This window comes from Anabrus simplex, chromosome 7 (assembly GCF_040414725.1).
Source record: "Anabrus simplex isolate iqAnaSimp1 chromosome 7, ASM4041472v1, whole genome shotgun sequence".
NCBI classification, from domain to species: Eukaryota; Metazoa; Arthropoda; class Insecta; order Orthoptera; family Tettigoniidae; genus Anabrus; species Anabrus simplex.
Genome location: NC_090271.1, coordinates 109484057 through 109496870, shown reverse-complemented (window position 1 = coordinate 109496870; position 12814 = coordinate 109484057). Strand labels below are relative to the sequence as shown.

The window sequence follows — 12814 nt, the reverse complement described above, 5'->3', positions numbered from 1 at the left end:
AGAGTGCTTGCAGTAGATCCCCAAGTTGTCCCACACAGTTTCTGAAGAATATTGTTTTCAGTTTTCAGTTTCTTAGATAAGTTCAATAGATGTTGCTTGAATTATAAAGTGTGATCCAAGGTTATGCCTAGATATTTAAGAAACCAGTTATGACAAAGAACTCAATTGCAGAAGTTTATGTTCAGTTTTGTTGTTAGCCAGTCTGTTATTTACCGGGCGAGTTGGCCGTGCGCGTAGAGCCGCGCAGCTGTGAGCTTGCATCCGGGAGATAGTAGGTTCGAATCCCACTATCGGCAGCCCTGAAAATGGTTTTCCGTGGTTTCCCATTTTCACACCAGGCAAATGCTGGGGCTGTATCATAATTAAGGCCACGGCCGCTTCCTTCCAACTCCTAGGCCTCTCCTATCCCATCGTTGCCATAAGACCTATCTGTGTCGGTGCGACGTAAAGCCCCTAGCAAAAAAAAAAAAAAAAAAAAAAAGTCTGTTATTTAAATCGAAGCGTAACACTTCTGTTTTACTTGCACTAAGACTAAGTTTCCATTTTTTGAAATGGACCTCTGGAGTGGACAAGTCCCTAGTTAGTAGGATTTCCTCAGTCTTCTTGGGATCTCAGTGTTGTTTGACTAGTGCTATATCATCAGTATAACAGAATTTCCTGAAATTTTACTCAGGAAGATCAGAGATGTATAGATTGAACAGCAGAGGGGACAGAATCAATCCTTGAGGAAAGCCATTCTTGAGTTTTCTCCCTGTGCTCTTACTGTTGCCTGAGCACACCCGGAATCTCCTATCACTTAGCATGCTGTTGATAACTTGAACGATGGTTCTGCAGGGTATGACTTTGAGGAGCTTGTAAATCATACCTTCTCTCCAGACAGTATCAAAGTCAGCAGTGAGCTCTATAAACACAGCATGTTTTAAGTTTATTTTGAAATCCTGCCTCAATATATTATGTGGGTGACAGTACTTTACTACAACAGCTGCGACTTGTTCTGAAACCTGCCTGATGACTCGAAGCTGCCATCTGATGAACCGTGTATGTTTCTTATCTGCTGGTACTCGAGATATTGCAACAATATGAGACTCTGTTTGATCAGGTTTCACCGCAGGCTGGTTTTTAACAACTGGTGCACTTTCTCTCAGTTTTCTAAGGAGGTTCCATGCCTTTGTACTGGAGTGAGTGAAGTCCATCTCTCGTACAGTTTCAGCCCATCTTTGCCTTGTTTAAACAAATTACTATTATTATTATTATTATTATTATTATTATTATTATTATTATTATTATTATTATTATTATTATTATTATTATTATTATTATTATTATTATTAAAAAGCAAAGCAAAGTCACCTCCGTACAGGCCATGAAAATCTTACATGAGACACTCGTGGAGGGTCTGCACTCCACAAGTGTGTGGGATTCTTACCCATTAAGAACCACACACCCATTTTCCCACGATGTTTGTTTCTACCCCGGGACCACTCTTGCATTACTTCAGGGTAGTGTTGTGCTTTTAGTCATTCAGACTTCTTCTTCCTTCATTCATCTTTCACTGATGTTCAAAAGCATCCAGATCCCTCTTCTTCTGGTGCAGGATACTTTCCACATATTCTGTCACCCCATCCCAAGATTCCTGATTCCTCAGCATCACAAGCACAATATTATCTGGCATCGATATTTTGAGTTCAGCTTCCACAATACTTCTTTCTGTCAACCAATGATCACACACGAAGAAAGTATGTAGGACGTCATCTACATCACGACAGTAAATGCATTTTGGACTGCTGGCTAAATTCAATTTGTGCAAAAATTTATGGAAGAATCCATGCCCTGTTAGAAGCTGATTAATATAGTAATTTACCTCACCATGAGTCCGTTCAATCCAATCATTTAAACATGGTATTATTCGCTTTGTCAATTTCCCTCGAGGATCACTTTCTCGTCTCTGTTTCCAGCGCTCCATTCAACGGCTACAGGCTAACTTCTTTGCGCGTTTCTGTCCGACTTCTCCTTGAGTACGCCAGATTTCCTGTCGTTCAAAAGCAAGTAAGTCAATAGGCACTACTCCAGCTATGGTGAGGATTGCAGGTTCGGATACCGTATGATATGCACATGCTATTCGCAACACTACACTTCGTTGTACCGCAGCCATCATTCTCCTATACTTTCCTATCTTCAGTGGTTCAGCCCATACCTCGGAACCATACAGAAGTACTGATTGGACTGTTGACATCAGAAGTTGTTGTTTGCTGGATCTCGGGCCTTTGATATTGCCCATCAGTCGACTAAGTTCGGTCTTTCGCTGCCCTTTCTGTCACCCTCTGAATATGACACCAGAATGTAAGTTTGGTATCAAGCATAATGCCTAAATATTTCACACTCTTAGTTGTTTCAATGGCTATCTCTCCAACTTGAAATGACACAATGATCTCAATTATTTTTCTTGACAAAAGGACAATTTCCGTTTTATGATCAGCAAGTGTTAGTCTGTGGTTATTCATCCATCCCTTTACCTGTTGCATCACTTGATTCAGTTTAAGTTGTGCCAATTCCAGATCACGGGTCACTATCAAGACAGCCACGTCGTCAGCATAACATACAAGTGTTGTATCTTCAGGCATTTCTAGTCGCAGTAAGCCATCATAAGTAATATTCCAAAGGTCTGGGCCAAGAACGGATCCTTGTGCTGCACCAGCTGTAATCCGTTTAGTCTTTTGTCCACCCTCTGTATTATACAGCAGTAAGCGATCCTTCAAATAGTCTTTCAATATTCTCATGAGATACTCTGGAAGCTTGAATATTTCTTGAAGTGCTTCCAATGTGTCCATCCATCTTGCTGAGTTAAAAGCATTCTTCACATCCAAGGTCACAAAAAGCGCCACTTTACGAGAATAATGATTGCCCATTTGTGCTCTTTTGGCAGTGTTCACTACTTCTAATACTGCATCAACTGTCGAATGTCCTTTCCAAAAGCCATGCTGATGAGGTGACAAGTCCCCAGCTTGCTGAACTGCTGAGAGTATTCTGGGCTGTAGGAGCTTCTCTAAACCTTTTCCTTCAGCATCAAGCATACAAAGAGGTCTATACCCCCAGACTTCTCTTTGCTGATCAAAACTAACCATGCCTTTTTCCATCGATTGTTAAAAATACCTGCCATGAGGCAATTGTTGTATATTTCCAGCAGCAACTGTGGACAGAATTCTGCCATTATCTTCAGTACTTCGGCTGGTATACCGTTTCTGAGAGAACTAATGACTCTTTGTAGTTCTTTTGTGGCAAAAAGCGGTATGTTGATTGGTTGCCTTACATCTTCATCAGCAATCCTCTCTGGATGATCAGGGAACAAATTATCCACTATTTCTTTCATGGTTTGCGAATCCATGGTTGAATTCGATAACGCCCCAAGTTTCTTCAAGACGACCTTATAGCCCAGTCCCCATGGGTCGTCATCTACTTCCTTAGCCATTGCCCACCATCTGTCAGTTTTACTTCTCTTGATTGTATTTCAGAGTTCTTTCCTTGCTGATTTATATTCTGTCATGAGTAAGACATCTTCCTGGCTACCTCTAGCTCTCTGTGCTCTGTGCCTCAGTCGTAGACAATGTTTCCTCAATTCCACAATTTCTTTAGTCCACCAGTATGCTGGACGTTTACAGTTTCGCGGTTTCCTTCTAGTCATAAATGCATCTCAAACTTGTTGAAGGAGCCACATGGTGAGTTTGACACACATGTTAGCCATTTCATTTCCTGAATTTTCATTTTCTTGATATGTCCTCCATTTCTCTATGTAGTGTATCAAGAAATTTCTCTTTATCTATACTGGCTATATTCCATTGTTGGTTCGGTAAATTGCGCGACATAGTCCTTAACTGTTGATCTTCTTGAAGTACATAAAAAATTATGTATTGATGATCACTTACCGTATAGTCCTCTGTCACTCGCCATTCAGTGATCCTCGATGAAATGTCTTCTGATGCAAATGTAACGTCAGGTATTGTTCCCCTAAAGCCTGGTCGTCGGAAGGTTGGCACGTTTCCGATGTCAATGACTATCAAACCTGTCCTAGCAGCCATCTCCATTATACATCATCCTCTAGAGTCCGTATGTGGCATGCCCCATTCTAACACTTGGGCGTTGAGATCTCCAGCAACCACTAATCTGTTGTCCATTCCCTGTAGTGCATCTTCAAGGCCATCCAGTTTTGCTTGAAAGTCACTGACAGACTCATTCAGAGTGAAGTAACAGCTCACAAATGTTATTCTATCAATCAGAACCCAAACAAATCCATCTCCACACCCATAATCAATAACCATAAATTTTCTCAGATCTGGTATCCAAATTGCAGCTGTCCCAAGGTTGTCTGCGAACCATCCTGGGTGATCCCTGTTATGTTCACTGAGTAATAGTAGATCTGCTCCTTCCTCAAAGGTCAGCTGAGTCAAAGGTCATTTGCTGTCCGACTTCTGTGCACATTTGCCTGAATAATTCAAATCATTTGTTTTTGATTTTAACCTTCTCAACAGCTTAACGAAATACAAAGCAGGCACCTGAGCCAGATACATGATTTCATTTATTCTCTTCTACACCCCTATCTGTACAAATTACACATCGTGGATTTGCTTTGCAGCCTGCTGCCTTGTGTCCAGTTTCTCCACACTTGAAACAAAGCTTACTTCTTTGCAGATACGTGCATGATATCTGTAAGAAAGACATCGAAAGCAACGGGGTACCACAATTCTTTTTCATATCCTGCAGTAGAGTCATCCTAGTTTGATTAGGCCAGCTTCCAGAAGTTTCATAGCCACTTTGTCTTCCATTTCTACTATGGTGAGTTTCTGTCCCCTGCTGTTCGATTTTATGACTATAATTTTTATCTCACCATTGAAATTCCCAATATCCCACCTTACAGCATCTTCTACATCCACAGCAGTAGTAGCATCATCCATATCCCGAATTTCAAATGTTGTTCGGGGGATCAGAGCTTTCACTTCACCATCTTGTCCAACAACATCTCTCAAAGATTTATTAAAGATGTTCCTGTTCTCATTTTTCATGGTTTTTTTAAATTCCAAAAGAACAGCACCCGCTCCTGTTTTACGAATTGACCAAATTTCTGTCCCCCTTTCTTCTGGCTCATTATACTCTTGCAACATTCCCAAGTGTTGATATACTTGACATTGGCACTCAAGCGGCTAAACTTTTCAGACCTGTAATGTTAAAATATGTACAACAGATTCAAAATAAGATCCAAATGTTTGGGGAATGTGCACATTGGTAAATCAAGAGCCATGTGACCATGTCTGAAATGCATTGTTCCATTCCTCCCCTATATAATCTGAGTGGTCTCACCTTTGAACAGCAAAATTGCACTGCACACATTCCCTTCTATTGCAATTCATGTTCATGCTGTGAAGTAAGAACTGAAGATTTTCACAAACAGCATGCAAACATTAAATTTTCTCAGCAGTTTTGTGAGAAACAAAAAAAAAAAAAAACTTTCACAGTGTTGTGATGTGATGCTCTGTGGCCTCTGGAGAGGCCTGGTGCAGGTATTTCTATTTGATTCCCATGGGCAACCTGCATCTCCGAGATTGTGATGAGGATTATGATGTTGTTGATGATGATGAGGAGGAGAGGGTGAAGTCTGGTGTTGGTACATAGACTACTCCTCTACAGTGCTAATGGCAGTGAACAGTGACTCCACGGTGTTGATATCAAAAGTGTTTGAGTGGCATTGCCAATTTAAAGAATGCCAAACTTCATTTCTGAGGATAAAACAGTAAAGAAGCTGTATCCGGATATTTTACATCATTTGTGGGATTCCTGCTGTCATAAGCAGCCTGAGATGTGACAAAGTGGACAACTTTTCCGTGGCCATATGCCTGTACATCGATGATCATTGGTCTCAGAGTCTCTTGTCAAACATCTCACTGTGGGTGGGGGTGGTAGAATAACACCCATGGTATTCCCTTCCTGCCGTACAAGGTGATGAAAAGGGGCCCCGTGGGAGCGTGGATTGGTGACCATGGGCCCTTACTTGAATCCTGGCATTGCTTCAACTTAACTTGTGCAAGGCTCCTCATTTTTATCTATCCCATCTGAACTCCCTTAGTCAACTCTTGTTCTTTTCTGACCACAATGCTATTAGAGCATTCGAGGGCTAGGGAATCTTTTATTTACACACCCTTCATGGCCCTTGTCTTTCTTTGGCCAAGATCTTTATTTTTTGAAGTATCAGATTCCTTCCATTTTTATCCATGATTAGTGTTATATAGAGGATGGTTGCCTATTTGTACTTCCTCTTAAAATAATAATCACCACCACCACCACCACCACTTTTTGTCAAACATGGACTTTTTCTGCTTCAACATCCCATTATTCACTCAACTCTCTTTCCAAGGACAAAAGAACATTTGAATGGATGTAAATTTGCATCAGCAAATGAGCTAAAAGCAGCAATGCAAGAGACATTATGGGAAATTGCAAAATATGGCTTTCAGTGGAGCTTCTAGAAGCTTTAACAATTTTGGTAGAAACATATGGTCACTCTGAAGGTGGTTATTGGTGTTTTAAAATATTTATGAAGACTTTTGGACTATACTTCATGGTTTCAATTTTTAGTGCTGTAAAGTAGAGGAATGAAGTAGTTTTGCACATATTCCTTGGAGGCCAATACTTTTACAACTTTCAATCTTATATTTTATTTCCATTGTAAAATTGATATCACCTTTTTATTTACAGATAAGGCTGATGGTATTAAATCCAGAACATGGTTTTATAAGTGATCGTCCACTGAAGCAAGATGATTTATTTTACCTGGTGAAAGTATGTGTTGACAAATTATGTGAAACAGATTCTCCTTCTTTGGAGACAATCAGGTTGCAAGTTTACTTTGATTCACACTGTAAAGCAAAAGGTATGCTATTATATTGAATTTTTTGTTGTAAGTAAAAGAAGTGACAATTCAAGTTATATGTATCATTTTTTGCTAGTTTGAAGGTTTTCAGCAATGCAAGAATGGGAAAGGGCTAGGATTTTCAAGATAGTGGCTATGGCATTTTATTAAGGTGTGAAAATGAGAAACCATGGAAAAACCATCTTCAGGGCTGCTGATGGAGGAATTTGAACCCACCATCTCCTGAATGCAAGCTCACAGCTATGCGACACTAACCATGTGGCCAAAAGATGGGAACATCAGTATGAACTCATAATAGGATAAATAAAATGACTGGGTGGGCTTTCTTTCTTTCTATAAGGTTAGATCAAATGAAAACAGAGCAGTGGATGTATTGGATTATATTTATGAATGTGTACAGCGACATCCCTGCATAGAGGTAAAATGAGAGGTAAGGAAGGAAACCCCCTACTGCATAATGGACTCATCCACACATGAGCACGTGATATGCATTGGTGGTCAGGCAGCAGCATAATCTGAGAAGACAAGCAGGCAGGCAATCAGTTCTCACCTCCAGAGATGAAATACTGTCAATTTAAATAGATGAATGTACAAAAAATAAATTCTGAATGCTGCACTTTTTCACTGTCTTAAAAACTATAGGTCATCACTTTGGAAAGATATATCCCACTGAGTGAAAGAAATGCTTACACCTACATTCTTATGCTGAGCCCCAATTTTGAAACTCCCAGCCTGGCCTCCTTGGGGAATTTTGGGAATTTTCAATTTTTCTACGGATTCTGAGGTCATCAGCTTCTCCCGAAGCAACTTTTAAGTTTCTAAGATGCCTTGAAGTACCTCATTAATTCACGCCCATTTTCATTTTTATACCTTTATAGACTACTCCATACTGACTTCCATTTATATATAATGTAAAATAGTATCTCGAGTAATGTACAATCCATCATTCCTTCAGATTCACATCTAATTTAGTTTTCTTTCTGTAAGAAATAGGTCCGTGAAACATCATAAGTAGTTAGTGGGACGTAACAACAATAACATTATTGTAAGAAATAGGAACATTATTATTATTATTATTATTATTATTATTATTATTATTATTATTATTATTATTATTATTATTATTATTATTATTATTATTATTCATCATCAGTTTTCCACTCCAGTTGCCCGGGTGTGGTTTACGAGCACTCTCCACTTCTGTCTGTCCATGTACCACTCTTCTCTCAAGACGACATCCCAGCTGATTCCTCTTGTTCCTATGTCCTCTTTCACTTGGTCCAGCCACCTCTTCCTAGGTCTTCCTACCGGTCGTTTTCCAGCCACGACTGTGTGTAGCCATTGTTTTGCTGTCCTTCCATCGTCCATTCGTTTGACATGGCCAAACCATTTCAAACGGGCCCTTGTCACTTTTTCATTCAGGGATGGGTACACACCAGCTTGCTCCCTTATTCTTTCATTCCTTACCCTGTCCCTTTTTGTCTTATTATTATTATTATTATTATTATTATTATTATTATTATTATTATTATTATTATTATTATTATTATTATTATTATTATTATTCATGATACCTATCTCTGTTTCAACAGGAGATCTAGTTGTGGAGCGCCATAATGAGATCAAGATTCGAACAGCTCCCCTGAGGAAAGAGATTATGGATTCCACTGTAAAAAGCAGAGACGATCTTGAAAAATTATACCGCAAAATTGTTGTTGTTTCCATCATGACATCAGGTCTTGGAAATCCCACATCTGCTTCTGTCATGAAGGAAACTGTTGGTTTGTATAAGGAACTTTCAAAACTTTCTAATTGATATACTCTACTGTAATGTATGTATGTTGGGTACTCATTCCGAACGCTGGTTTTATCCTCCACAGCTCAGTCAATAGCTGTCATAGATAGCCTAGGCATCGCTGATGAGGCATACTAGGGAAATGAGGGGTGAGCTAGTTTCCCGTTGCTTTCCTCACCAAGCCAGACGTTGCTATTACGTATCAGTCTGCCAAGCCCACTGAAATGCATGCATCAACCAACCCTATGAGCAATATTTTCATACCATTCATAGCAGGGAGTGGCTGCATAAGGAATGGCATTACTAGCATCACTCATACCTCGGTCACTTTCATGTTGTCAAAGCCAAGGATGAGACTGCGACAGGTCAATGAAAGTAAAATATTTTTTTCTAGCCAATACCTGAAGACATAGTGCACTGTAAACACTACATCTTGCCAGCAAAGGCATCTGTACTGTAATAATTATATCAAAACTTACATATGATCATGCTGCTGTGTAAATGACAATGCCCGGATGAAAGCTTTTTGTTTTTTTGTTTTTGTTTTTTTTGTTTGTTAAAAAGGAAGTCATACTTTCCAGCATTGACTCAGTTAAATCTAACTTAAAAGCTCTTCAGTCTGTCGAATACAAAGGTTAAATATTATATTACAACATACCTGTAAAAAAAACAGTGTTAGAGAAGGAATAAAAATACACATTATTAAACAAAGAATGACATGTTTCATTCTTAAAAAAAACATCATCAGCTTCTATCAAGTCACACTCAAATATTTAGAAATAATATTTATTTTTATCTCTGTTGAAAATTTAGGACTTAAATCCTAGAACTTATCTTAATAATATCCTGCTTTTTCTCCACTCCAGCATTTAATTCATGATTTATTTCTAAATTAGCTCTCATTCTTTATTAATGAATATCCAATTGTCTTTAGCTGACATTATTGCTAATTGTCCATGCTTCTCTATATGAAATCCATAAAGGTTACACTCTCAGAGACCAAAATTGGGCTAAGTGTTCAAGGATAATTTGATTTGCAGATCCTAATTCTTCAGGATGCAAAATGCCATTGATCAGAAGTAATAAATCATTCCATTACTTCCTTTGTATCTTTAAATGTTCCAACTCTTCCAGCATAGTATTTTCTATGTGATCTTTAACTGTCTTTTGTGCTGACATCAGTTTAGTCTCGCAAATGTTAATTTTCATGTCATACTCACAGTTTTTCTCTTCAGATTCCTGACAAAGTGTCTGACAAAGCACAGGTCATCAGCATGACAAACTACTTACAAGATTTTCACCAAACCGAATCGTTCTCTAATAATTTTATGCTTTGAGGAAGTTATCCATATAAATTATGAATAATAATGGTGAAAGATGACAGTGTTGTGTGACCTGTGAAAATAATTTGAACATCTAGCTCACACAGTCTGAAGTGAGATAGGTAGAAAATGTGCCAGATACTGGAAAGTGAGAGACGAAGACTGCTTCAGTATTTCTTCTTTGTTCCTTATCAGTAGAAACTGTATGATTTATCATGCCTCATCCTTCTCCCTTTTCCAGTTACTATCTATGTTTTTTACCTTATCCCACACTTCCACATCATGACTGAAAATCTCTCACAAGAATGGTCTTTCAGTGAGTGATGATGCCCAAACATTTGAAATTATGTTGGGAAGAAGAAACAAATTCACCAAGGGATGAGAAGAAATACAGGGTGGTTCAGATATGATTAAGCCTAAATTTTTTTTTGAGACAAACGGCCCTGAAAAACAGGATAGTGATCCTAAAGGGGGCAATTTGCAACCCCTATCCTCCCTCTCAGGTAGATAGGAGCCAGTTCAATTTTGACTGAAATTTACAAGAAAGGTATGGGAACAAAAACTATTGCTAGCATGGAACAATGCACTATCATAAAATTTCTTATTGGAGAAGAGCTCCAGCCATCAGAAATACAAGGAAAAGGGAAACTCAGTTTGGAAAAGCATGTTCTGGCAGACTGGAAGAAACTAACAATTACAGAATAAGATTAAGTCCAAGAAGGAAACAGGAGGAAATTTGATTTCCTTCTTCCAGGATAATGTAAGGGTTCACATTGCCATAAGAACCATTGACATCATCAGGAAACTACCTCCCTCAATCAGTTTACAGTCCAGGTATGGTCCCTAGTGATCCATGGGACAATCTCCATCTCAATTATTTCTGGGACGAGAACTTCGGACTCGTCTCAACCTTGCGAGACCCGAAGATGTTAGCATTAGAATCTGTGAAAAACAGAAAGTGAAAATGGACTTGATGTTCCACACACTCAAAGCGGGACAGTCTGTTTACTTCCTATCTGGTAACCCGAACCTGGACAAGTGGCTTCCCGGTACCATTGCAGCCTGCGTTGGAGATCTACATTATGCGATCAACCACCAGGGGAAATAAAGTGCCACATTGACCAAATTAGGCAATTTCCAGGAACACAGGCGAACAGAGAGAACCCAAAACTGACCTGTGATGAACCTGTTGAAATTCATCCAGGCCACAATGTGTTCGGTTCTTCCAAACACCAGCTACTGCAGTAGCGGTTGAGAGGATGCCACAAGTGATCCATGGAAACCAAACACCAGCACCAGCTACACCGGCTACCCATGTCATTAAATGAAATAAGTTTCATTATGATAGATCCATATTGAACTGTGATTACAATAGAGTTAAACTAATGTATTATTAAGGTCCACCTTTTCAATACAAAATATACAGAGTTTAAATTACATAAATGATTAGGGACTAGTTTCGACCTAATTACAGTTCGTTCACTGTAATTAAAAAGGACCCTACTCAAACAATCCAATGCCTACTTAAAAAAAACACTTAAAAATACTTTATTCCTTTTAAGTGAACAAGAAAAAAAACTAAATTTATTAGCATGAATCCAAGCCTTCCGACCACTAAAGCCCTTCCTAAGATACACAAACCCGGCGTCCCCATCTGCCCGATCATCAATTATAGACCAAGTCCTCTATATAAAACATCTCAATTCATTCAAAAGTTTCTAGGAAGATATTATCATTTTTCATCTAAAAAATATATTAAAAATACTACAGAATTGATCGAGAATCTAAATATTTTTCATATCCAACCTAATCATTCCTTCACTTGTTCGACATTGTTAATATGTATCCTAGTATTCAAACCTCTAAATTATCTCCTACTAGGTCCGACTCGTTGGCTGAACGGTCAGCGTACTGGCCTTCGGTTCATAGGGTCCCGGGTTCGATTCCCAGCCGGGTCGGGGATTTTAACCTTAATTGGTTAATTCCAATGGCATGGGGCCTGGGTGTATGTGTTGTCTTCATCATCATTTCATCCTCATCACAACACGCAGGTCGCCTACGGGAGTCAAGTAGAAAGACCTGCATCTGGCAAGCCGAACCTGTCCTGGGATATCCCGGCACTAAAAGCCATACGAAATTTAATTTCATATCCTACTAGCAAATGTACCCATGCTTCGCTACGGTACTCTACATTGTATACAGATATCGAAGTAAATTACTGCACATGAAGTGAATAAGATTTTTAAATTGGGTGTGTCTTGGCTTTATCTGAGAAACAGCATTGTGAAATCCACAGACGTTGTTTCCAATGAAAGTGTGATTTGAGGGATTGCGATGATAATGGCAAGTCCACTTGTCTACTGCAATTCACAAAGAAGTTGGTAATATTCATTTAACGCCAGGCCCCATTGCCTAGTGCGAGGCCAAAATCGATTTGGGGAAGTTTCATTACAATGGCAGATTCCATTTCCTACTTTCTGATAGATTACAGTTGAGGAACTTTTAATATATTTGCAAGGACCTTCCTTACTGCCAGTCAAAAGTGAGTTGCGTTCTTATCATTATAATGGCAGACGCATTTTCTAATGCCAGTCACACCGAGTTGGTGAGTTTCCATTATAATAGCAGGCCACTATACCTAACGTCAGTCACATTTTAGATGGGTAAATTTGCTTATAATGGAAGACACCCTTGCCTACTGAAAAACAGGATCGGGTAAAAGAGTTTTGAAAAAAATTTCACGCTCCCTTGTCTTCTGCTAGTCAAACTGAGAAGCGAATT

At 39.0% G+C, this 12814-nt stretch overlaps 1 protein-coding gene across 1 annotated transcript in view; it reads left to right on the top strand.

The window, feature by feature from the left end:
• The first annotated feature begins 6747 nt into the window (after positions 1 to 6747).
• Positions 6748 to 12814, top strand: part of LOC136876941 (cilia- and flagella-associated protein 206) — a 94228-nt gene continuing 88161 nt past the window's right edge. Inside the window, exons 1-2 of the mRNA XM_067150706.2 lie at positions 6748 to 6916; positions 8509 to 8697. Of these exons, the coding sequence (XP_067006807.2) occupies positions 6751 to 6916; positions 8509 to 8697 (355 nt within the window). The 5' untranslated portion in view covers positions 6748 to 6750. The remainder of the gene's footprint in view (positions 6917 to 8508; positions 8698 to 12814) is intronic.